Source organism: Pyrus communis, chromosome 12 (genome assembly GCF_963583255.1).
Source record: "Pyrus communis chromosome 12, drPyrComm1.1, whole genome shotgun sequence".
Lineage (NCBI taxonomy): Eukaryota > Viridiplantae > Streptophyta > Magnoliopsida > Rosales > Rosaceae > Pyrus > Pyrus communis.
In genome coordinates, this window is record NC_084814.1 from 8,171,401 (window position 1) to 8,196,567 (window position 25,167).

General features: G+C 37.5%; 1 protein-coding gene and 1 pseudogene across 1 annotated transcript; one reads left to right on the top strand and one right to left on the bottom strand.

The window, feature by feature from the left end:
• The first annotated feature begins 14,136 nt into the window (after positions 1 to 14,136).
• Positions 14,137 to 16,601, top strand: LOC137711321 (non-specific lipid transfer protein GPI-anchored 7-like). Its single transcript, XM_068450550.1, has 3 exons — positions 14,137 to 14,536; positions 14,635 to 14,679; positions 16,375 to 16,601. The coding sequence occupies exons 1-3, from the start codon at positions 14,212 to 14,214 to the stop codon at positions 16,467 to 16,469; spliced, it is 465 nt and encodes a 154-aa protein (XP_068306651.1). The 5' UTR covers positions 14,137 to 14,211; the 3' UTR covers positions 16,470 to 16,601.
• A 2,383-nt stretch (positions 16,602 to 18,984) lies between these two features.
• Positions 18,985 to 21,526, bottom strand: LOC137709991 (protein FAR1-RELATED SEQUENCE 5-like; annotated as a pseudogene).
• Between the last annotated feature and the right edge of the window lie 3,641 nt (positions 21,527 to 25,167).

The window sequence follows — 25,167 nt, forward strand, 5'->3', positions numbered from 1 at the left end:
CATTATCCTCACCTAGCTTAGTTTAGGACAGTCCACACCCTTGTTCTTAAAAGATAGTGAGCATGACTTAAATGAATTCCTTTTTGAGTTACATTATGAAAGAAAATGAGTGTGGGGGAGAGAATGTTTGTTCTTAAGTTTATATGTATGTTTTGAGATTCAAAAGAAAAGAAAAAGTTGTGAAAAATGTATGAAAAAGAAAAACATAAAAGAAAAGAAAGAAGGAAAGGAAAAAGAGTTTGTTCTCCCTTTTTATTCAAAAGTTGAGTTTGCATTCAAAAGTGAATTCTAAGTTGATTCAAATGCTTTGCTCACTATTTCTTTAAGAACCTTTGTTTTCCTTATCACTTCTTTGTTAGCCAAACACCCCAAGCCCATTACAACCAGTGACTTCAATCTTGAGTGTTATGTGTTTCAATTTGTGGAGTTTGAACTTGGTATGAGCATATGGTGTCACTGGTTCTCGCATCTAAGCAGTAGCATTCCATTCATGAGATCATATCTAAACATGCTTATTAACTCCAGAAATTGCTCTCTTTATGATACATATATGTGAGTGTTCGTTTTCATGTTTACATCAATCTTCTCACATGTAACTAGATTAGGGTGTGTAGTTAGAAAATCTGAGTGAAAATTGAGTGCATATCTTGTAAGGAATTGAGAAATTCTCTAAGGCATGTTACTACATTCAAAACATAGTTTTAAATGCTTAATTGTGAACTAGTGTGTGGTGACTATGATTAAGAATGTACTTAAGTGTAAAGATGGCTAAAATCTGTGGGAATAATGATTTTTAACATGTCATGTGCATTGGAAATCCCTGAGACGATTGTTGGAAGGTTTAGGTTGTGTTTTACTTGTTTAGTGTCGTTTTGTTTATTTTGTTTTTCTGTTTTGCTCGAGGACGAGCAAAAGCTAAGTGTGGGGGAATTTGATATGAGCATATTTAGGCGACTTACTTAGCTTGTTTTCGTGCATTTACATTGTTAATTCATAGTTGTTTTAGTAATTTAAGCCATTTTCGTGTGTTTTTAGGTTCATATGGCTAAGGAAGCAAAAAGATGCATTTTGGAGCATTTTGGAGCAAAATTGGACTTGGAATGGATAGCTTATGTTTGGAGCAAAAGGAATGGACGAAATTGAAGACCTAATATCAAAGGATCCTACCTATTCTAGGTCACAAAACTTGCAACCTTAAGCCATGCCATGTGTCCCCTTATGTTTCCCTTCCTTGTCGTGCAAGGAAGGGCTTTGTTTCCTATTCTAACTAATTAAAACCACATTTCTTTTCACCCTAATCTCAGCCACATGCATTCATACAAAGCTTTTGCCGTGTATTCCCTTTCATTCCAACCAAGCCACATGCACTCCTACTTTTTAATCCATTGCATCCACATACACTCCCATTCTTTAATTCAGCCATTTAATCATTCAACCATGCAGCCACACATTCACCCCCATGCACCCTTTAATCATTCAACCATGCAGCCACATATTCATTCTCCACTTCCCTTGCCGTGCATACTCCCATCCCATTTCCATCTTTCCACAACTTTTCCTAGCTGTTTTGCACATGCATTCCCTTCATAAATCAGCCACATGCATTCCCCTTTTGCATTTCCAGCTTTCCACTAACCTCCTAGCTGTCATATTCCCTCTTTTAATCATTCATCCACCTATAAATAAACATCCATTGCAGCCACAAAGAGGGGGATTCATTCATTCAGCCATTTTGACACAATTTCGAGCCGTGCAAACCATCCAATTCCCATTCACACACCAACAACATCTCCTTGTGCCGTGCACTTCCCATCCCTCCAAAACACAATTCCAACCACTCCCCACTCCATTCCACATACAAATACAACCCCAAACCTATCCTTAGACCTTATGCCGCAACAAAGAGGAAGAGAAGAGGGCCTAAACGTTCATACAATTCAAGTTTGAGTTGTTAGAATGTTTAGGTGTTTCTTTTCCTTTGATTTCAATGTTTAATTTAAACTCTCTTTGTTTTGTACGTATGAGGAACTAAATCCCCCCCTTGGCTAGGGGGGGGATTTGAAATACATGTTTATGCTTGCAATATGATTTGATTACTTCTAATTGCGTTTCATAAGTTGTGAATTCAATTTACTTATCTATGTGAATTACACTTATTTATGTATGTTTATTGAGAGTGCACGCTTAATTTTCATGCATGAATATGACGCTAGAATATAAGTGAGTTTCACCTAATCGTTACAAACTTATATTCACAAGTAGTAAAAGTTGATGATCTCAATTGCGTTAAGTAAATTCTTGGCATAAGTTTCATGCAGTTCATAGTAACGAGTGCTTCGTCAATGCTTATGGTTTTCAAAGAACTTAATGATTCTTGCTTGTATCTCTATTATGCAGTTCATATAGGGAACTTGTGGGGAATGCTTTGGGTTGTCGTATGCAATCATCCAATTCAATAACGTTAGGAAAATCTGAGGGTTAATTAGTGCATTTCACGGTTAATCTGGGGCGTTGAGAATTCATGGTTTATTGAAAAGCAATTGGAAATCGTTTTATATGCAAGTATAACATGTGTGGAGATGAACCCCTTAGCTAGCATTCATCCATATTTTCATCATATTCATATTTACATTCTGCCTTTAAATTACAATCTGTCCATTTAATTTAATTTCGTCAAAACCTTAATCCCCCTTTGCTTTAGTGTCCAATTTAGTTAGAAAGTGTCTTAGTTTGTGTTTATAAGTGTTTTGATTCAATTTATTACACAAATTCGTCCAAATTCACCAAAGTGCTCAAAACTGCCCAGAAAGTGTTTTTAAGGCAGTTTTGAGTGTTTTGGGTGATGTTTGAGTCTTTTGGTTTGTTTTAGTGTTTTAAGCGTTTAGTTTCGCATTCTTTGAGTCTAGTTTAGTGTTTTAAACCTTATTTTACATTTTTGAGTCAGTTTCCAAGTGATTTGCAATCCCTCCTAATCCCCGGTTAAGAACGAACCCTACTTACATACTTACTACAATTTGACAAAAAGAGGGTTTAATTTGTGTGCGTATAATTCCCGCATCAGCTGCTAAGAGCGGTGCGGCTGCTGAAGACGTGGTAGTCGCAGGACTGGTCCTGAGATTTTAAAGGCCCTGTGCAACACCCAAACGGGGGCTTTACTTGACCTAAAATTTTGGTTGCTATATTTTTGTTTATACTTTTTATTTTTTATGTGTACAAATTCATATAACGCACAAGAAATAAAAAAACCATGGTGTGTTGGGTTTGTTTATCTATCTGCATCCCTTATGTTTTGGGGTTCGAAACTTCTTGCTTTTTAATAGAAAAAGCATGGTATGGTGTGTACTTATCATATCACTGTTCAAATATGATAATTAGAACCATTCTTGTTCTTTATTATCATCCAGAGTTCATCTCAAGAAAAATTTATGTGTTAAACAAATCATTGATATATGGATGACAAAGTGGTTTTCAAATAAAATGAAAATTAGATGACCATCAAATAGTGACTAGAAAATAAATGGTTAAATGATATCATATAAGAAAAGAAAATGAGGCTTTTAAAGATTAGATCTTCAAACTTTTAAAAATTTAATTTATTATGATATTCCTAATAATAGATTTATTAGCAAAAGTTATCTTTTATAATGAAAGAAAATAACTACATATATTTAAAACAAGAAAACAATAGTGTAGCTAAAAAAGCTCCAGGAAGGTAATTGTGCGGCACACTCTGTGGCATCTTTTGCATCAAAAAATGGAGGAAAGTATATTTGGGCCTGTATTGGTCCTCAATTCTTGTTTAATACTCTTGCTGAGAATGTAAATGTATCCATTTGTACCTAACAATATCTATCTGCCTTTGGAGCAAAAAAAACCTCAAAACATACCCAATATGAAATAAACATAGCTGAAAAAAATTCATAATTAAAAATAAATGTATCCATTCGTATTTAATAATACTTATCTAGCTTGGGAAGAAAAAGAAAAACACCCCAGAAAATGCCCAATATGAAATAAAAACAGCTGAAAAAATTCATAATTAAAAATATTAGGCATGGACTCGAACCAGTGCACAGTTAGTATTATGGATGAAATTTGATAGCTCTCTTCCTAACATTGGCACCCTCGCCACATGGTTCATGGCTGCTATCATCCTTTACCCACTTGGCAAGAACCCCTGATTAAATCGCATGCTTGTATGTCTTTAGGAAATCCCGAAACAACTTGTCAGAATTGATCTTGACACGAGTAGCTTAGAAGTAACCCACATTGTCAGAGGAACCACCTTGATGATATAAATATGGAGGATATTCGTCACTTTTGTGGTCCGAGGAAGACATCTCAAAGTTTTTGCAAAAAAAGTGCGAAGAAAAACTTTCAAGAGGCAGTTCGCGACAAGAGAAAACAAAAAAAAAAAAAAAAATATATATATATATATATATATATATATCTATATGCATGGTGGACCGTAGGAGCCCAGCCCCCATTCCAGGCCCCATGACCCCAATCACCACTTCAGCTAGGCCACGGAGGGCCTAACCCTCCCCTCATCTCCTCTCTCTCCTCCAACTCGAGCCCAACCTATAGGAACCCAGCAGTCACGCCAGACCTATAGCTTGGTCATTCCCTCTCTTCTCAGCCAAGAAGCCAAGAGGCCTATGGTCTATTCTCTTTCCAGCATTCGACAGGCCAAGCTTCTCTGGCCTAAGAAGCTTAGCTCCAACCCATAGCACGAACAAGAGAGATTACGCCTGATGTGGTAGAAACTAACACACAAATTAAACCCTTTTTAGACAATTGTAGTATACGTAAGTAGGGATCGTTCTAGGCCAGGGATTAGAAGGGATGCTAGTCAACACAAATTAGACTTAAAAACACAAAACTAGACTCTAATGACTCAAAACAATAAGGGGGAAGGTTTTTGGATGAATTCTGACTTCAAACAAGTAAATTGTAGAAACAAAGTAAGTTTGGTACGAAAATTGGGTAAAAGGCTAGCTAGAGGATTCTTCTCCACACATGAAACATATGCATACAAATTGATTTCCAATTACTATTCCTATAAACCATGAATGACAATGCCCTAAGTTAATCGTGAACTGCACAAACCATCATATTTTCCTAGATTCATTGAATTGGACTTAGCGACGAAATCAAATTATTCTTATCAAGTTCCCTATATGAACTGCATGATAGAGATACATATCAAAGATCATTAAGTTCTATGAAAATCATAAGCATTGACAAGGCATTCATAACTATGAAAAGCATGATACTCCTGCCATGAATTTACTTAACACAATCATGACTAGTGATTTCCATTACTTATAAATATAAGTTCATAACTATTAGGTGAAATTTCCTTATATTTTAGCATCAAATTCATGCATGCAAACTAAGTAGGCCTCTTTAATCAACATACAAGAATAAGTTATCAATCAAACAGATAAGTAAATTGCATTCACGATTTATGAAACAATAACTGGATGTAATCAATTCATATCACACATATGTTCATGGTTTTGAATTCACCTCTAGCTAAAACGAAATTAGTCCCACATGTCTATCATAACTGAAAACCAAGTTGCGGCACTATGTGTTTATTCTCTATATTTTTCTCTCTAAAAACTCTCTATCCCTCTCTCTAGTTTTGTGTGGCATATATCGTGCATATTTCTAGGGCAAAAAGGATATTCATGGCACAACCCACTATATGAAGGAAAAGGACTAGGTGCGGCAGATTTCTAGGGCGAAAAGAATATTCAACTTCAACATGCCACATATGTTGTTGATAAACAGGATTTGAGGTGACTGAGATGGTGCTAATATTGTCACATTATAACTGAGGTAGAGCAAGATGAAGATGAAGCTCACACAATAATGTGGGATACCAAGAGAAGGTGACGGCAGTGTAAGCAAGTTGACGGTATTCAGCTTCCGTACTCGAATGAGAAACACCACGTTTTTTCTTGGTGATCTAGGAAATTAAGTTGTCGCCAAGGAAGATACAATAATAACTAGTTAAGCGGCGACCATCAGCTTCCCTAGTATAGTCCGCATCGGCATAAGCAGTAAGTGTAAGGGAACTAGGTCGATAAGCAATGCCATGATTGGGAGTGGCTTTGAGATAGCGCAAAATACGTTTAACAGTAACCCAATGAGCCGTTGTCGGTTTATGCATAAACTGACAAACTTGATTGACAACAAACGCAATGTCAGGGCAAGTGAATAGAAGATACTGCAAGGCGCCTACAACACTACAAAACGTAGTGATGTCAGATAGGGGCTTATCGTCATGCAAACTTAAGCAATGACCACTGATTACAGGAGCAAAGATCGATTTGCATTCTAGCATCTTGGTGCATTTAAGAAGATCAATGATATAATTGATTTGAGTGAGATGAAGACCAGAGCTACTGCGACGAACTTCCATGCCCAACAAGTAATAGAGAGGCCCAGGATCCTTCATGGAAAGCAACATTCCAACTAATGAATTAAATGAGTGATATGCAACATGCTATTTCCAATAACAAGAATATCACCCTCGTAAATCGACAAGTAGATAACAATAAAGTCATCAAAGAAGGTGAACAAGGATGAATCAGAATACAATGAGATAAAGCCTAAATTTTCTATATGTTGAGAAAAGCACTAAAACCAAGCACGAGGAGCTTGTTTGAGACTATACAGAGATCGACGCAGTTGGCAGACATGTAAGGGACGTTAAGGGTAATGAAACCTTGTGGTTACCTCATATATACCTCTTCATTCAAAGAGCCATGGAGGAAGACATTTTGTACATCATGTTGCCGAAAAGGCCAATTGAAATGAATTGCAATGGAAGGAATTAACCTAATAGTTGCATGATTAACGAAGGGACTAAATGTCTCACCATAGTTTATCCTCCTTGTTGATGGAACCCATTAGCCACTAATCGTGCCTTGTAGCGCTCAATTGATCCATCAGAATGCCGCTTGATCTTGTAAACCCATTTCTTTCGAAGAATATTCATATTAGTGAGAAAAGGAACCAAAGTCCAAGTGCCATTCCTTTTAGGGCATTGAACACGTCAGTCATAGCAATGCGCCATTCTGAAACTTTATTAGCCTGACTAAAACATGTAGGCTCAATCAAGTTGTGATCAACAATAGTAATAACAACATATTTAGATTTACCAAGAGCATCCTTGGATTGAGTAACCATTGGATGAGTCGAATTACTTACCTTGGGAGTAGATGAAATGGGTACAGAGGAAGGTGCATGAGGCGGCAGGGTTGAGGGAAGGACGGGATTAGGAGCCGAAGGGGTGAAGGTAGGTGGCTGGGCTATAAAGACAGGAGATGTTGGCTTGGGTCTATGGTATAAACCAGCAGGGGGTACGACTGCTAGGTGGCAAAGGAATTAGGAAGCTCGACTAGGACACTTAGAGGCTTAGGCAGTGCAGCTAGTTGTGGGTAGACAGTAGGGCAAGGACAATTTAGGTGGTTATCTCAATTGCAAAGACGGGATCCGCATGCGAAGAGAGTGACGAGAACGAAGTAACAATGGATTCTTGATGTGGAAACTTGTTTTCATCAAACACAACATGCTAAGAAAGAAAAACATGTCCCTTAGAGGGATCCAAACACCTATAAACTGGTGAATGAATATCCTAAGAATACACAATGTTTAGAATGAAATTGTAAGTCATTATTATAATATGGACGTAAATAAGGATAACATGCACAACCAAAAACCTTAAAAACATATATTGAAGAGCTTTAAGAAACAATTTTTCAAAAAGGGAAATATGTTGTAAAATACGAGTACACAACCTATTAATTATATAATTTGAACTGTGAAACTCTTCTACCCAACAGGAAGTGGGCAAACCTGACTGAGCTAAGAGAGTAAGTCCAGTTTCGACCAAGTGTCGAAGTTTACGTTCGGCTAAATTGTTTTGTCCAGGGTGATGGGGACATGTGAGACGTTGTAAGATGCCGTGTTCATTAAAAAAAAAATTGAAAGGAAAGAGCAATCATCCATAAACATGTAAGATGCCGTGTTCATTATACATGTGAGACTATGTATAACGAGAGCAATCATCCATAAACACAACATAATATTTAAAACCAAAAACAGACAGAGATGGTGAAGACCAAACATCATAATGAATTAATTCCAAAGAGAACAAGACATAGAAGGAGATAAAGAAAATGGTAACTTATGACTTTTACCTAAGGGACAAAATTGACTGGAAAACGAGTCTTGAATTGACAACTTATTTGCATAAATTAAATGTTTTAAAATTGAAAACGAACGATGGCCTAGCCTAGAATGCCACAAAGCATTAGTTACATGTTCACCTAGGAAAGCAAAAACACCATGAGATGGATGAAAGGGACAGCATGGCTAGAGTCCATTGTTACTCCGGCATTGTAAAAGAGTCTTCACTGTCCATGAATCCTCCACACGATAAAACTTGGAATATAAGGTAAAGAAACAATTATTATCATAAAAAAAAAAAATAAATGGTTGAAGGAGATGTCGTTAGCGGAGGCTTGAGGACAATAGAGTATTGGCAAACAAAAGGAAGCATATTTAGTTCTAAGATACGAATCACCTATTTTGGATATTTGCAAACCTGGACCACCATGCACACCACGAATGTGGTCGGTTCCATGATTATACCTCGTCATTGGTTATGTGAGAATTGGCACCAGAATAAAAAAGCCATTGTTGAACAGAAGGAGCAGTGGTAGAGGCACGAGAAAAGGATGCAACTATATATGCTTGAAAACAAGGCAAATGAACCTGTCCTTCATATGACATGTTGAGGTGATTGAAGCAATCGATAGCCAAGTGACTAAAGCGTTGATAAATTTGACATTGGATGCGTCCTGAGGATGAAAAACCTGAAGACAAAAAGTAAGATTGTTGGAAGCAGGGGCAGAATCAAGGAGGCCATTAGAGGATGATGAATTACTGTAGAAAGGGGTTACATGTTAAGAAGAAGCCTTCAAGAAACTTGAGTCAGGGGTATAATTGCGTGAGAAACTAACTCCACGGGAGTAACCACCGCTACAACCACCACGGAACTGACCACCAAGACCACGGAAGCTACCACGGCCACCATGGTTAGTAGTAAATGTGGAAATGCCAACATTTGAGGGAAGAGAGAAAGCATTGTGACGTTGCTCGGTGCTCAATAATAAAGCTTCTAGAGCGTTGTAAGTGATAGCAATGTCACGGGCCTATGCAGAAGCAACGGTTATCTCATATTGAAGACTAACTTTGCTCATAATAATGGCAACTAAATCAGATTCTAAAATGGAAGACCCAGAGAAGGCAAGATTGTTGGCAATGACATTAACTTTGTTAAGATAATCAGCGATGGAAAGATCACCACAAGAAGTATTCACCAATTCGGTGCGCATCTGAATAATACGATTCTAAGACGTAGTAGCATATCTTTCTTGGAGAGATGACCAGGCAGAGGTAGCAGTTTTGTTGACGATCATAGCAAAAAACTTAAAGAGAACTAGTAATCCATGAGAGAATCATCTGATCAGTTTGTATCCATTCGTTGTATAAAGGATTGACTTTGTTGATGATTTTGCTGTTGGCATCAAGGAGAAAAGTAGCAGGGCAGAAACAGTCGCCAGTGACACAAGAGAGCAAATTATGACTTCTAAGAAGAAGAGAAATTGAGCACGCCATAGAGGATAGTAGTTGCGATCGTGCTTGATTGTGAGAAAGTTGGTTACCAAGGGAATGGAAGCAGCAACAGTAGAGGAGGATGCCATATCTGTAAAAAAAAAACTAAAAATAAAAAATAAAAAAATTAAAGTTGAACTTGAACCGTTGTCGTTAGATTTGGGCTCGTAATACCATAAAACGTAATCTAATATGTTTGTAAACTCAACTCAATAATGGGAGAGTTGGATTATATTAACATTTATAGGAATACAAAACTAATCAATACAAGATTAGGAGATTAGAATACAATCAGAATTACATAAGAACTAGAAGCAGGCTAAACAAGCTAGGACTATGACTTGTCTTCTCTAGGGGTGTCCTCTTTGTTGTCCTTGTTAAAATAGGACTAAGACTCAGAAGAATCAATCACAACTGATGTTGGTTTATCAGTTTGGTCTATGTGTGTGTAATGTAGGCACTGTCTGTGTCTGTCTCCGTGGACTATAGATAGTTAAGTAATGAGGGACTACAAGTGAGATGATAAGAGCTGGTGGGTAGAACTTTGCCCTTGCAAAACCACAAACTAATCAAATCCAAATGAGACGATATTTAGAGAAAACTCAAATAAGAAGACCTTCAACTGCAAGCATAACTCCCACGTTGCTTGACAAAACAATAATGACACTGCAGATGTCATCCTTTATACTTTATTTATGCAAAATGGAAACATGAACATGTATCCGATTAGTCTTGAGCTTTTACAAATGAATTACATCATGTAATACAAGTGAATATTATAAGCACAATTTTTAATCAAAACATATACTTAAGATAGTGGAAAATTACCTTACTCATACATTCAAACATGATCTATAATTGTTTGTATTCCTATATTTGGCAAAATGCCTTTGAAATGTTGTTACATGTAATGCTTTTGTCAATGGATCTGCAACCATGTGATAAGTACCAATATGCTCCAAATCGACAGTTCCTTTTCTCATTTCTTCTCGGGCTTCAAATACTTAATATCCATGATTCTTGGAGCTTCTGACCTTCTGTTATTCTTACAAAGAATACAACTGAGGTATTGTCACAAAAAATCTTAATTGGTCTTTCAACACTTCTCACTATCTTCATGTCACTAATCAGGTTTCTTAACCACATACCTTGCCTCATTGCTTCAAAACAACCTATATACTCTAGTGGTTTGTTTTCTACTTCTCCATGAGACTAAACCACCAGCTAATATGAAAACTTACCCAATTTTGCATCACTATAACAAATCACTTCCAAATTCTGAACTCGATGAAAACCTAGGATAGAAGCTTGTGTCTTCTTTAAGTATCTCAATAAGCTTATGCCTCGCACCTGAAGATGGAATTTGAGATGAAGGATCTTGGGAAAACTCGTTTATGCCTTGACATGAAGTTCAAGTATTGTTCTGACGGTACTTTGGTCTACCAGTCGAACTACACCCTGAAGCTATTACCTTTGAGTGTAGTAGTGATCGTCTATACGTTATATGCAAATGAAACCCTTGAATAAGTTATAGAATCTGAAATTCCATATATAAGTTAAACTTTGCGCTTCGTTGTACTTAGCTCATTGTATTAGACATGACATCTCCTTCGCTGTTATTCTATTAGTAAAGATGCAACACTATGCCTACAAGCAACCATTGAATTATTATTAAAGATATACCCTGAAGGTATTACGGATTTAGGCAAATCCCAAGGCATCTTGAGCGGATCAAACCCCCTGATCCTCGGAATAATGCTTACCTTGTTGTTATGTTGACGCTGGTTACTTATCAAACCCGCACAAGGTAAAATCCCCAAATGGTTATGTATTTACCGTTAAGGGATATTGCAATATCTTGGAGGTCTACGATATGACCTTAGTTGCGAAATCTTCGAATCGTTCCAAGACTCACCTCACTTCACTACGCCACACATGAGACATGGTTAGGAGTTCTTGTTAAGTATATTCAAAGTACTTGTTGTGTTTTCATCCATCGTTGAATCCTAACGACAATCTATGAAGACTATGCCATATGTATCCATCTGACCAAGACATGATACATCAACGAAGTCAACACCAAGACATATTGCATCTACATCACATCAACAAAGCATCAGGAGATTGAAGTCATGCAAGCCGATCCCAGATAACCTTGCTAACCTCTACACGATGTCATTACCGAAGTCAACCTTCCAGAAACTTGTCCGAGTAATTGGTATGCCTAACTATTCATATGTAATGCTTGTAGTTCTCATTTGGAAGTTCTATCAAACTCAGGGGGAGTGTTCAGAAGTATATTCACTTGATCTTAATGTACTCTTTCTCCCTACAATTAGGAGCATTTTTCCCACTGGATTTTTGCTACCTAACTAGGTTCTGGCGAGGCACCCATCTTGGGCTGATCATACCCTTGTGAGTTCTTCTACTTGCATTCATAAGATGTATAGTTTTGACTTAATGCAACTTCTCACTTTTCTCCTTAGCCTATGGGTTTTTCTCCCACCTTGGGTTTTACCAGAGCAAGGTTTTGTGAGTTTTACCTTTTATGCATTCTTCCGTTGATTTGAGACTCGTATTCGCTCATTGTGCCGACAATTTCATCAATTGTACTTACTTCATCGCTAATGACCTGATGCGCCATTTAGTTGAGTATTTACACACTCAAGGGGGAGTGTTGCAGTCTTATTAGATTAGGAATGTGATTGTGTAAATCCTAGTGTATCTAGTGATATCTTTGAATATTCCTCTTAGTAGTTAATATTCTATTAGAGTTGTAATCCTAAAAGGGTAAGGAATTAGCCTTCCTTACTACTGTAAATAAAGGCATAATGGAGTAGAATAGAACACACATCACAATTACGCATCTCTCTTTTCTCTCTCTATGCTGCACTTTCTCTCTCTTTCTAGCCTCCATAATTGTTCACTAAATTATGCCTACAGCATTTCCCACTTATTTTAATTTTTTTGGTGGAATAAAAAAATAAACAAAATGTTTAGGAATTAAATTGTATTGAAGAAGTAATTAATATAGGATGATAATTAGTTGCATGAAATAGAGGAGTTAGGAAAGGTATCCTCTTGGGGTCTCTTCTACCAAATCCACCAAATCAAGGGATCTGAACCCTTAAAATTTGATTCAACGGCTAAAATTATTATACCTTTTAAAAGGGACCCCTATTTACAGCCGTTGAATCAAATTTCAAGGACTCGGATCTTTTGATATGGTGGATTTGATGGAAGGGATCCAAAAGGGATCCCTTCTCAAGGAGTTAAACACTCAATTAAATTCTTATTTATAATAAAATAATCTAAAATGGTGATGTGGAAATAACTCAAGACTTCGATAAAAAGTTTAAAAGACAGTTTTTACCAAGAAAATGTCACGATTAAGAATTAGAACCTAACTTTTCCTATTATTTATTTATTTTTGCATAACTTTCCTTGTTGACGAAGTCAACTTGACCACTACTAGCTGACAAACAACTATCTGTCATTGCCATTTATTTCCATCTCAGAGTCCTCATTGACCGCATTGACCGCATTTGTTATCCCATATGTCACATGGATCCATCAGAAAATAAGTAGTTGGGGACGAAATTATGTTTAGCTGATGCGACCCGCAACGTCAAATATTGAAATTATGAACGGGTCATCGTCGACTTGCGAATGCGTGTCTTCAATTTCTAGCACGAAAACGACGAGGATTTTTACTTTTTCTTTCCTTCAAGTCTTGCATTCACATTTCATAATCGAAAACTCGTGATTTACCTCCTACTTGGTAGCATCTTATTGGTCAAGTTTCTCCTCTTTTGCTTTTTGGTTTTGTTGTTGGTAGAAGTGAAACTTGAGTTAGGAAAAATCATACATTTAATTGCTAGCAGAAGAATAAGTACTCTTAATTACTTTCGTGATAAGCCTTTTGCATTCATTACTCCAATAAAGAATGTGAGTGGTTTTGATTAAAAAAAAAATGTGGGTGACAATGTCATCACATCTTTTGACAATAGTAGTTGCATCAGGACTAAAATGTACATCAACTTGCCCCAAATCAAAGAATAATCACCTCATAATCTATTTCGGTTATCACAGATAAAAAATTTGCATCAACTCAAGCATATCATGTTGCACCACTATTCTCAAAAGTGGGTAAATATGAGACTAATTTATGAAATAAAAGCTATTAAGTAAAGGTTATGTAGTGGTTATGTTTCAGTTTATCAGAGTTAAACTTAAGTCGAACGAAATTGAACTATACATTTGTGGATCACCTTTGCACGTTGGTTATCAATTTTGAAGATTACAAGCAATTGCGTTGAAAAAAAACTCTTAAGAAATCCCTTCTAGTAACACAATGGCGCGTCCGTTTTTTCGGATAATATTTTCCTTGTGCTCAAACCATAAAGCTGAATAAGTGACAACGGCTGTATATAAGCCTCACACGGCATTCGAAAAAATTAGTAAAGCCACCCATCTTCCCAATTTATTAGAGAGAGAGAGAGGAGAGGGAGAGAGATGGGCAGCTATAGCATTTCCAAGTTGGCGATGGCCACAGTGGTTGTGTTGTTAGGCATGGCAAGTTTGGTCGGACCGTCAGCCGGTCAAACGACGCCTGCTTGTGCTCAGGACCTCGTGCCCTGCGCTGACTACCTCAAGAACACAGCTCAGCCAGCTGCCAACTGCTGCACCGCCATCAAGCAGGCGGTGGCCACCCAGTTTGTGTGTCTCTGCAACCTCTTTTTCACTCCCGGACTCCTTGAGACTTTTGGCGGCAACGCCACTTCCGGTCTCAGAATCGCCACCGCTTGCGGCGAATCAATGGATACCGCCAAATGCAAAGGTACTATTGCTCAGTTCGCCATTTGTTTAATTTGGATTTTCTCAACTCGCCCGTTTCAGATCTTGAACTAATATGTTTTTGTGGTTTGATTTTGGCAGCTGCCATAGGTGCTCCTACACCAGAATCCACACCTGGAACCCCTGGTACCAAACTTTTCTCTTTCATATTATCATAGTTACACAAATTGTTTTATATCAATATTTAAATTTCAAAATTCAATTGGGTAATTTAAAATTCTGGTAGCAGAGATGGGATTTGTATTTAATCGCTGATAATCTTGTGTGTTTAAAACTGAGATCATAAACTGCGCTAAGGCATCCCTATACAACTAGGTCTGATGATCGGATCGGAAATACATGATTTTAATTCCAATCCAATAAGTATAGGAAATGCATATCATTTTCAATTTCAGAATTTGTTTTTTGGTAAACCATAGATTTGATAGATTAGATGTTAGATTAGGGAGCCGACAGAGTTTAAACTCCTGCTATGGTGCAAGAACAACACTTCTCTCCGCGGCAGTGGTAGAGGGCCACTTGCATTTTCAATTTCAGAATTGGAATTTCGGAGTGTTCCTACAGTTGCCAAATTCAGTATTTTTCGAAATAGAATTATGTCGGAATTTCAAAATTATGCGAGTTATCTCTCTACATAATAGAAAATTACTTAGTTCTCTAATTCTCTTTTTTTGTATTTAATCTCTTCAAGGGAATTGTAATTAATAAAACAGTTACATATTTCAGTATATTGTATTACAAATACAAAGTCAATAAGTATAGTTTAAATGTATGCAAGAGTCATGCAAGTTTCGAAATTTCTGAACGGATTAGGAAATATTAAATAAATTCCGATTCCTATCCAGTTTTTTTTTTTTCAGATTTTGGAATTTCAGTTACGAATTTGAACCGGAGGAAATATTTAAGAATATTTTAACCCAAAATTAGTCGTAATCAGATATTGCTATCAAAGTTTCACCCTTGTCATACACCAACTAATTTTTCGATATGTTAATAGCGGTTTGAGTTCAAAGTCAATGATAATTATGAGTGTTGAGAAAGAGTTTTTGTTTGGTCTGTCTCGGTTGCTAAGTTTGTTTTTTTTTATTCAACAAGTATGGTTCAGAGGACTTAAATTTATAACTTTTTCCATCTAATGATAAGTGTCATTAGATAACATAATCATTAGAGTAAGAAGAAGAATGTTATACATACAATTAAAATATCTTAAAAAATATCTATTTATATGGCACGATTACACTTTTACTTCACATGTCACGTAAGATAGCATTATTTTGAAAGTTACTCTCCCTATCCCTGTTTTACAAACTTTTATGTTTTGTAATGAGTGGTGGCTGAGGTCTAACTCTAAGGGCACTTCACCTGGACGTGCCATGTGTTTCAGTGTAATTTGCTAACTTTTGTTGGTGCCTCCAAGTTTTACTGCCCTATTGAAATTTCAAAAGCAAGAAAATATATGTATATATATTCTTAGTTTTTTTAACTTTTAATATTTTTAATGTCGGTATGATGCCAGATTGACACGTGGAACTCAGAATTATGATTTTAAGTATTAGACTTGGACGAAAAACTTGATATATGAAATGTTAAAAATTCAAGAAACTTCAAAGTAATAAATTGATATTAAACCTTATATTTTTATTTTCCACATATTTTGGAATGTTTCTTGGGCATCAATCAAGAGTCAAACGGTAATGTCATCATACCTTTTCATTGAGTTGAAAATAAAAAAATCTTATGAATTTTTAGCAGTTAGCCAAGTCGTAAATTTAATGTGAAATCTAGCATATGGTGTTTTAATATTGTGATTAATGTTTGTAGGAACACCGGGAAATGACGGTAGCGGTTCCGGCAAGGTTGAGTGGACTGGATTTTCTGCTCTGCTCTTATTATGGGCTTCTGTCATGTCATATTAGTCCTTGTTCATCAACTTATTTGAGTATATTACTCGGGGTCACGATCAATTCACAGATTTGGAGGTGTTATTTGATTCGTGTCGCTCCAGATTAATTTTTTCGAATAGTATTTTACTTTTTTACCTTGGATCATATATGTTGGTCATTTTCTTACTCCTCTTACGTTGTCATTGTTTTTTTGTGGTGCTTTGAATCTTTGTAGACTTGGAAGAACTGGGGTGAGCATTGTTCTACTCTTACATTCATACACTGTTTTAAAAATTTCCGTCTAGCACCACAGCTGGTCACCGCTTTGATTAATCACTAGGCGTCACCATCCCGATTAATCACTAGGGCGTTTGAAAATTAAGAAATGACGCCTATACTTGCTTAGGCACCCTCCATAACCAGCGTAGGTCGCAACTCTCATTTAGATAGAAAATAGATAACTTTTATTTTGCATTTTATTTATTTTCATAAATTATAAAAGACTTGTTAAATACATAGATTGTCACATCCCGGCCTAGACCCCCATCACATCCCGGGCTCGACTCCACCGTAGCATGATATTATCCGCTTTGGGCTCCGACCACGCCCTCACGGTTTTGTTTCTGGAAACTCACACGAGAACTTCTCAGTGGTCACCCATCCTAGGATTGCTCTCGCGCGAACTCGCTTAACTTCGAAGTTCCGATGGAACCCGAAGTCAGTGAGCTCCCAAAATGCCTCATGCTAGGTAGAGATGAGAATATACATATAAGGCTTAAAGGATCCACTCCCTTGGGCGATGTGTGATGTTACAATCCACCCCCCTTAGGGGCCTGACGTCCTCACCGTAGCACGATATTGTCCGCTTTGGGCCCCGACCACGCCCTCACGGTTTTGTTTCTGGGAACTCATATGAGAACTTCTTAGTGGGTCACTCATCCTAGGATTGCTCTTGCGCGAACTCGCTTAACTTCGGAGTTCCGATGGAACTCGAAGCCAGTGAGCTCCCAAAAGGCCTCGTGCTAGGTAGAGATGGGAATATACATATAAGGCTTAAAGGATCCACTCCTCTGGGTGATGTGTGATGTTACATAGATGAACACACATTATATGTTTGTTCCTTATGTTTTCATTATGTTCTAATATTTTATAATATATTTGTCATTCTATTTCTTAGTTTATATATCCTAAAGAAATTATTATTATTTTTTTTTATAAATGATAATATTTATGCTAAAGGAGTGAGACAGTAGGCTAGGCTAAGCCTTACAATGAGTTTGCCATAATAATATGGTTCAATTTTGCATTTGGCGAGAATCGAACCTAACAACTCTCGCATACAAGTGAAAAAGAATACCACTAGATTGTAGTACTAAGTGGTTGAAATTATGTAGTTTTAAAATATAACCAAACACTTATTTATACGATATTTAATTAATTTACTTAAATCCGTCTAGGCCCCTACCTAGCTGCCTAGGGACTAGGCCCTAATCTGCTGCCCAGCTAATGCCTAAGCTCTTTTAGAACCTTGCATTCATGTGATTTCGGGATACCACATTTTATTATGTCATTTATAAAGTAGGGATCTAAACCAAACACGTCGCGTTTAGAGTTAAACAAGTTCTTATATATCTTTATTATTCTGTAATTGTAGTTTATGAGATTAAATCTCTATAAATAGATACAGATAACCTTCCTTTCTCAAGTGGAGACTGATATTCTTTTCTACCAGAATATGGCTTTCCCCTTCTTTTAGAATTTGGACTATCCGACCTCTCTCTTTTAAGCTGTTCTTAGCCATTTATACAGAAAATGGCATTACTTAAATGGTTTGTCAAGAAATATTGATGCTATTGGAAATGACTTGACTAATTGATCCATGTTAAAAATTATACGAAATGAGCATAAATTCTTGGTAGTTCACACACGAAATTGGTGTGATCATCTTTGTTTTTCAAGTTTAAACGTCTCTTTGGCTTATCTTGACACACTCCGAACCGGAATGTTCACCTGAACTTTGAATCGAGCTGTGCTGGCTGACACCAGCATAAGTAAAGTACAGTTGTTAACCCTAAAAACTACCTAGCCTACGTGTCGCGCATGCTGAGTAATTAATAAGGTAACTGCGTCATTTGGTCGAATGCGGGGCGTGCTAACTCGTCGGTCGAACTTGGTCGGGGAGTAAAATGAATGTTGATGTTTGTGTTGGATGTGCTGCTAACTTCTGCATCTTGCAAGTGCGGCTGAGGGAGGAACTTGTCTGGGCCTTTGGGTTCTAGAACCTGAAGACAAGGTTGCTAGTTTCTTCTAAGTTCACGAATCATCGACGCTGGGTTCGGCCTCAGTAATTATATTTGTGAGAATATAAGTACGCCAAACTAGTACCAGATTGTATGGACACAAATACTCAGAAAAAGATAAATGTCTTGATTGTAAATGTGGTTCAGCCGTCGCAATGCCGAACTCTAAAATGTGTTTACGAATATCCAATCATAAAATAAACTCAGCTTTCAATGTGCCAAGCGTGGTAACACTTCACTCTGCCAAGAAGGCTGATGAAATGACCTCTTCCAACAAGGACTTAGAAATCCTTATGCTCGCTTGCACCACTTTCACCATCAAAAGCTTGACCTTTTAGTTTACTTGCAACACTTTCACCATCTAAAATTTGACCCTCTTGCTCAATTGCTCCACTTTTTCGTACTGAAGCTTGACCTTCTGATATTTTATTAGTACATGTATTTCTTGACAATTTTTTTTTTTTCATTTCTTCCAAACCTTTTAGCATATCAACTAAACACTCATGAGCATATGTTGTGAACTTCTCATGTTCTACTGTTAAGGATGCTATCTCACAAAAATTATGACACAAATGGCTATAACGCCTCCCCATAGACTCCTTAGCATGGCCATTACCCTCACCTCCACAATAATTAGTTATGCTTCAACCCTTTGCATCTCTTGTCCATCACTTTAAAAATGTAATCATGCGGGATTCTTTTCACATTCTTCTTGTCTAACACTTTTAATGCACGACAACATAAAATCCCAACAAAGCTGAACTTCATGCAACTACATGTGATTCCTTCTATTAAAGCTTTAAATTTCACAAAATGTTCTTGAGGTTTGCCATTATAAGTTACCTTGTACTCATATATCATCCCAGACTTGCTAACTTTGTATATATTGTAATTCAGGATACACATGTACTCCTTTTGGAATAGTCTATAAACTTCTGGGGCATAAATCTCCGCTGCATGTCGCAACATCTCAACATTAATTAATAACATGGGTGTGTTTGTATCATCTTGAAATCTGCAATTAATTCCTGATATCGTCGATCTTCTAAAAGCCTCTCATAATGCTCAAAGAAACGCAAAAGAATGTGACTTGGTTTTAAGTACTTCTTTAACACGTTATTCATACTTTCACTACGTTGGGTACTCATCATGTTGGCAGTGAAAGTATGTATCCTATATACTAATGCGCATTTTTCCTTCATAGCAAATAAATCCTTCAACCACTTATGTCCCTTGAGGTCATATTTCTCAATCATATCATTCCATCCATAATGCCATTCTTCCTCATCCTCATACTTATATAAACAAGTACCCAAATCAGAAGCAAAATTGACTTGACCTGTTAAACACATGGCTCAAATTTGTGGCAGCATTTTGATAAATATGCCACACGCACAAGCGATGGTGAGATTCATTAAAATTTTTTGATATTGCTTCAGCCATTGCAGCAGGTTGATTTGTCAATATGGTTTTTGGTTGCTTCCTAGACATTGCTTCCAAGAAAGCCTCGAATAGCCATGAAAAAGAATCAGCACTTTCATCATATAGCAAAGCTGCACTGAAAACTACTGTTTGTTTACGATGATTAACACCAATAATTGGTGCAAATGGTCTACCATACTCATTTGTCCAATACATTGTGTCAAAACAAATGACATCTCCAAAGAGACCATAATCACTTATTGAACGTGAATCTGCTCAAAACATATTTGTGATCATATCATCTTTATCAAGCTGCACCGAGTAAAAACTAGACGAGTCCTTCACTTGCATTTTATGAAAAATATTGCAATATAGCCCCAACATCTCATTTCGATAATCTTTATTAAGAAACCCAAGATTCTCTCACCCACCAACTTCTCTGCTCATCAATTCCATAGTTGCTTCTATTGGTATTCCTGACTTATCTGCATTATCGACATGCGCCTTTTAAGTTTGGGACATCTTACAATTAATCTTCAACATGTGCTTCACAGGGGTTCGAACCAAAGCATGATTATGATTTGCATCAAAGGAAACAATCTTAAATTTTTCTTTCTTTTTAAGAAGGCACGTCATGTGGGCTTGACAATCGACCCTTGAAACTGGTTGAGTATAAGTTGTACCTTTAACTGGCTCGTCATTTTCTTGGAAAACCTTGTCTTGAACAAGTGTGAGTTACTCTTGTTACAATACCCGCATTGGTTTTTTTTTTTTTTTTCTTCTTCCAATGATGCTTCCTCACATCAAAACCCTTATCTCTAGCATAGTTGCAGTAATAATCGTATGCGCTCTCTTTAGAACTAAACTCCATTCCATGTTCTAGATCTCCCATTATTTCTTTGCTTTTATTCAGCTGAGGAGGTCCCAAAGAACCATCATGGCTTTAGGATGACCAGTAGGTGAAGAATTTGCACCTTGTAAATCATCTTCATCACTAGGTAATGACTCACTATCTAATCTTGTAGGTTCTTTGTTCACTATAACCTGCAACATAACATTAATACCAGAGACATGAAATATGCTCTTCCTTATTCATTTGCTTTTATTCTGTTGCATCTCAATTATGTTCTCCATTATTCATTTGCTTTTATTTTGTTGCATCTCAATATGGGACGAAATAGAGCCCACTCAATACAAATATTGCAATTTTCAAACCCAAAGCCACAAGCTTAGTGAAGAAAAATAACCATCCAAAATTTTGAATGCAAATTCAAATCATATAAAACTGAAAACATACCATCAAATACAGTAGAGAATGGATCCTCTGGATAGGCGCATAGGTGGATGATCGTTGTTGTTGTTCGTCATCGTTGTTGCTTGGAGTTCGCTATGTTGCTCTGGGTGGATGGTGGTCTAAGCGAGAAGGAGAGGTAGTCAGAGAGAGATAGAGAGAGATAAAGAGAGAGAGAGGGAGAGGTAGTGTGAGCGAGAGGGAGAAGGACGATTGAAGTCCTCTGTCATTGGGAGAAGAAGCCGTTAACCTTTGGGCTTCGAAGCGTGAACGAGGTTTGGATATTTTTTGAAAAAAAAATTACACATGTTAAATTCTTATTGTGCTATGTAGATTGGGCATTATGAAGGGTCCTGACTATTCAGGACTCAAGTATTGTCCTTAAATGAATGCAATTTACATTATTGAAACATGCATTTTTAAACTTTCGTTTTCGTTGATGTCAATTATTGTGGGTTAACTCTACAAAATGCGAATAGTCTGTCTTTGTGTTTTAGGGTTGGTTTTTCCACCTAAAGGCAACTCCTCAAATTGTAAATTGAACCAAATGTGCACAGGATTGAAGAACACTGTCGCAAATATGATAGGCTTCGCAAACAAAGAGAGGACAAAATGATTGAGTGCGGGAGGCAACGCTGCCTTGCTGAAGGTCATTAAGGATCTTGAAGTTCATTGCATGCAAAAGATTATCTATGTTGATTTTGGCTCATTTGGTGCTTTTTTTTTTTCAAGGCCACATATAAAAAGGCTAAAAACCAAGAGGAGTCATCTTCTACTAGAAGGTGTGGAGGCATCAGGCATGCCGGTGGCTTTCCAGCAAGCTTGGGTGAAGGGATTCCAGGAGGAATCCCCGGTGGCCTGCTGGGTGGAAGGTTTCAAGGAGGAATGCTTAGAGGGTTCCAACCAGCATGGGTGGAGGCTTTCCAAGAGGTGCTCTTGGAGGTTTCTATTAAGGATAAAACTATAAATATCTCTTGAAGAGATTAAATGTAGACGCTAAGCAATTGCTACAGTTTCTTAGGACAGTAGTTTGTTAGACTTGGCTTACATGTATATATACTCAAATGTAATCTTATTACAATTAATGAAATAAAAATATATTTCCCAATATGGTATCATTGCTTCTCTATCTAACGACCACTCTCTTTTGATCTTCTACTCCGATTAGCTTCCTTGCTTGCCACTTCAAACCCTAATTATTTCAGCTATGGTGACTTATGTATCTCCGTCCTCTGATACGTACTCTCACGTGCATCTCTCTTCTCGAGCGATTCCAAGCCCTAATTCCTCAACCTTTTATGCAATTACCTCAATCACAATCAGAGGCAGAATTCATATCGCAACAATAATCAGAGGCAGAATTACAATAATAATTGTGGAGGCTGCAACTAGTTTGAAATATCCATGTCAAATCTATAGGCAATTTGATCATGAAGCTTGGGATTGTCCTCATTACATGAATGCAAATTACAGTGCCAAATCTTCTCACTCAGCAATGGTGGCAAACACATCAAATTCTGCTCCTATTTAGATTGTAGACTCAGGTGCTATATCTCACAGGACCAACTCCTATGCCAATGTTCATAATCTAGAAGCTTATACAGGACCTGAACAAGTTTACATTAGCGATGGAAAAGTTCCCATCTCTCATTCTGGATCTTCTATTTTGCCTACTGCACATTACAATTTCCAATTAAAAAATGTGCTTCATGTCCCTGTTCTTAAGCAAAATCTATATGGATGCAAATTTCTGCCGTCTCTTCCTTTGATGAAAATGCACCTATAAATTAATAACACCTAAGATTAAGGCCAAAAGCCTCACACGCCCCAATGAATGGGAGGTTTTGGCCGAAGAATCTACGATGTCAAAGTTAGAATTCTGATAAGAATGTGTTTGAGTGGCTATGGGAAGCAAAAAGCCTCTTTAGGGGCAACTTAAGCTTACAAAATTTTGGAGATAAATGATGTATTTATAAGAGAAAAAGAGGAGATGGGTTCGCCCTCTAGTGTTTAGAGGTGGCCGGCCCTTGGCTTGCGTTTAAATGGGAATATTCCAAGATATTTGTGTAAATAAATATCTTGAAGTAATTAGGTAAATATCTTAAATAAATGGAATTAGGATTACTTACTTGAAAGAGGTATTCTCTGATTAGGAATGCATTTATGATAAGAACAAGGGATTATTCTATCATAAATACCTTTGATGTTTTCTACTGGCAGGGATGCCTTGAGCAATCATTGATCTCTACCTGCTCTACCTTATCTGCGCGTGGTAAATGAGGCTATTCTCCACTCATTTAATAGATACAGTCTTGTGTTTCTTGGGAAATAATCTACGTGGCAGCTCCAATATTTTTGAGATTATTTTTGGCTCCACAAATGCCTCCACACCTGCTGGGCTGCTTGCAGGAAAGGGTAGGAAGTGTAGGAATCTAAAGTTGCAATGAAGTTTATGTCCCAATTTGATGTAGATTCCCTCTTTGATTTGGAATTTAAATTCTTCTAGGAAGGGGAATCTAATTGCCATCAAAACCTATTTAAGTCTGCGTCAAGCAGGGGATTAAATAAATTTGGAGTACAACTAAAACCTCGCAAGAAAGAGAGAAAGCCAGAAGATATTTGTTCCCCCTCCCCTGTTAATCTTAATTTTCTTTTTCTCCACGGTAAGACAATTTTAATTTTCTCATTCTTCTTGATGTTTCGAAGGGGGTCGAAGAGGTGATAAAAAGTGGGAGTAGTGGGATGCTATGCTGCTGCCAAGGGAGCCATGTTGTTGTAGATGGACCGGCTGGCCGGTGCTGGGCTTGGCGCGCTGGGCTGCTGAGTGAAGGAGGAAGGGTCGAGCCTTCCAAGTGTTGATGATAGATTCGAGTCTGTGTGCTGGACCATGGTGCTGGGGCATCGATCTTGATCTGCTGGTTTTAGGCTTGTTCAACAAGGAAGACGAGATAAGGAGAGAAGGATGTGTGGGGGTGACAATCCCCCTTCCATTTGGTTTAGGCCATGAAGGACTATTGGGCTAGAGCTTACAGTGGGAAGGTTGGGTTAAGAGGGGGCTTGGCATGCTAGGGCCCGTGTCCTGGATCTTGATGCACTTGCCCGTAAGGCAGCAAGCTAAGCTGTGGCCTGGCGCGCCGCTCTATGCTATTTTTTTTTTTTTTTTTGTTTCTTCTTCAAGCAGCCTTGTAACAATTTTTCCTTACCTTGTTGTAAGATTCTTTCGAACAAGTCTTCCTCTAGCCATAAGAATGATGAATTTATCCTGCCGTTGTATCGCCAAGTGGATATGTAAGTAAGCTAGGTTACTTTAGGGCAGTCATGTCAAGTTAGGTTATGATGAGTAGTTCAACAACTTCCTTGAGATGTTTAAGCAAGCAATTTAGTCTAGGGTTTGCGTGAAGCATGCCAAGGATGGTAGCAGCCATAAATCGTGTGGGTCTAGGAAAACTATCAAGTTTCACCCCTATTACTTCGTGTTAGGGTTCACCTTTCCCATGCCTCGATTCTTCCAAGAGATGATTAGCTCCATAAAGTGTGCTCCTGCTCAGTGCTCTCCAAATACGACTCGAGTGATGGTGGGGTTCCACAACTTGAGCAGTTTCTTTGACTTGGATCTGACTACTAACGAGTTTTGGCAATTTTTTGACGTAGGTCACGTCGATGATGTTAGGCAGCTGAGGACCTGCTTGAGGCTCTTCGATCTCTCAAGCAAAGGGAT

Bases quoted from the DNA above. Each gene is read 5' to 3' on its own strand.
- LOC137711321 (XM_068450550.1), top strand. From the start codon at position 14,212: ATGGGCAGCTATAGCATTTCCAAGTTGGCGATGGCCACAGTGGTTGTG. The intron at 14,537-14,634 runs GTACTATTGCTC...TGATTTTGGCAG, and splicing joins GGATACCGCCAAATGCAAAG to CTGCCATAGGTGCTCCTACA. The intron at 14,680-16,374 runs GTACCAAACTTT...TAATGTTTGTAG, and splicing joins ATCCACACCTGGAACCCCTG to GAACACCGGGAAATGACGGT.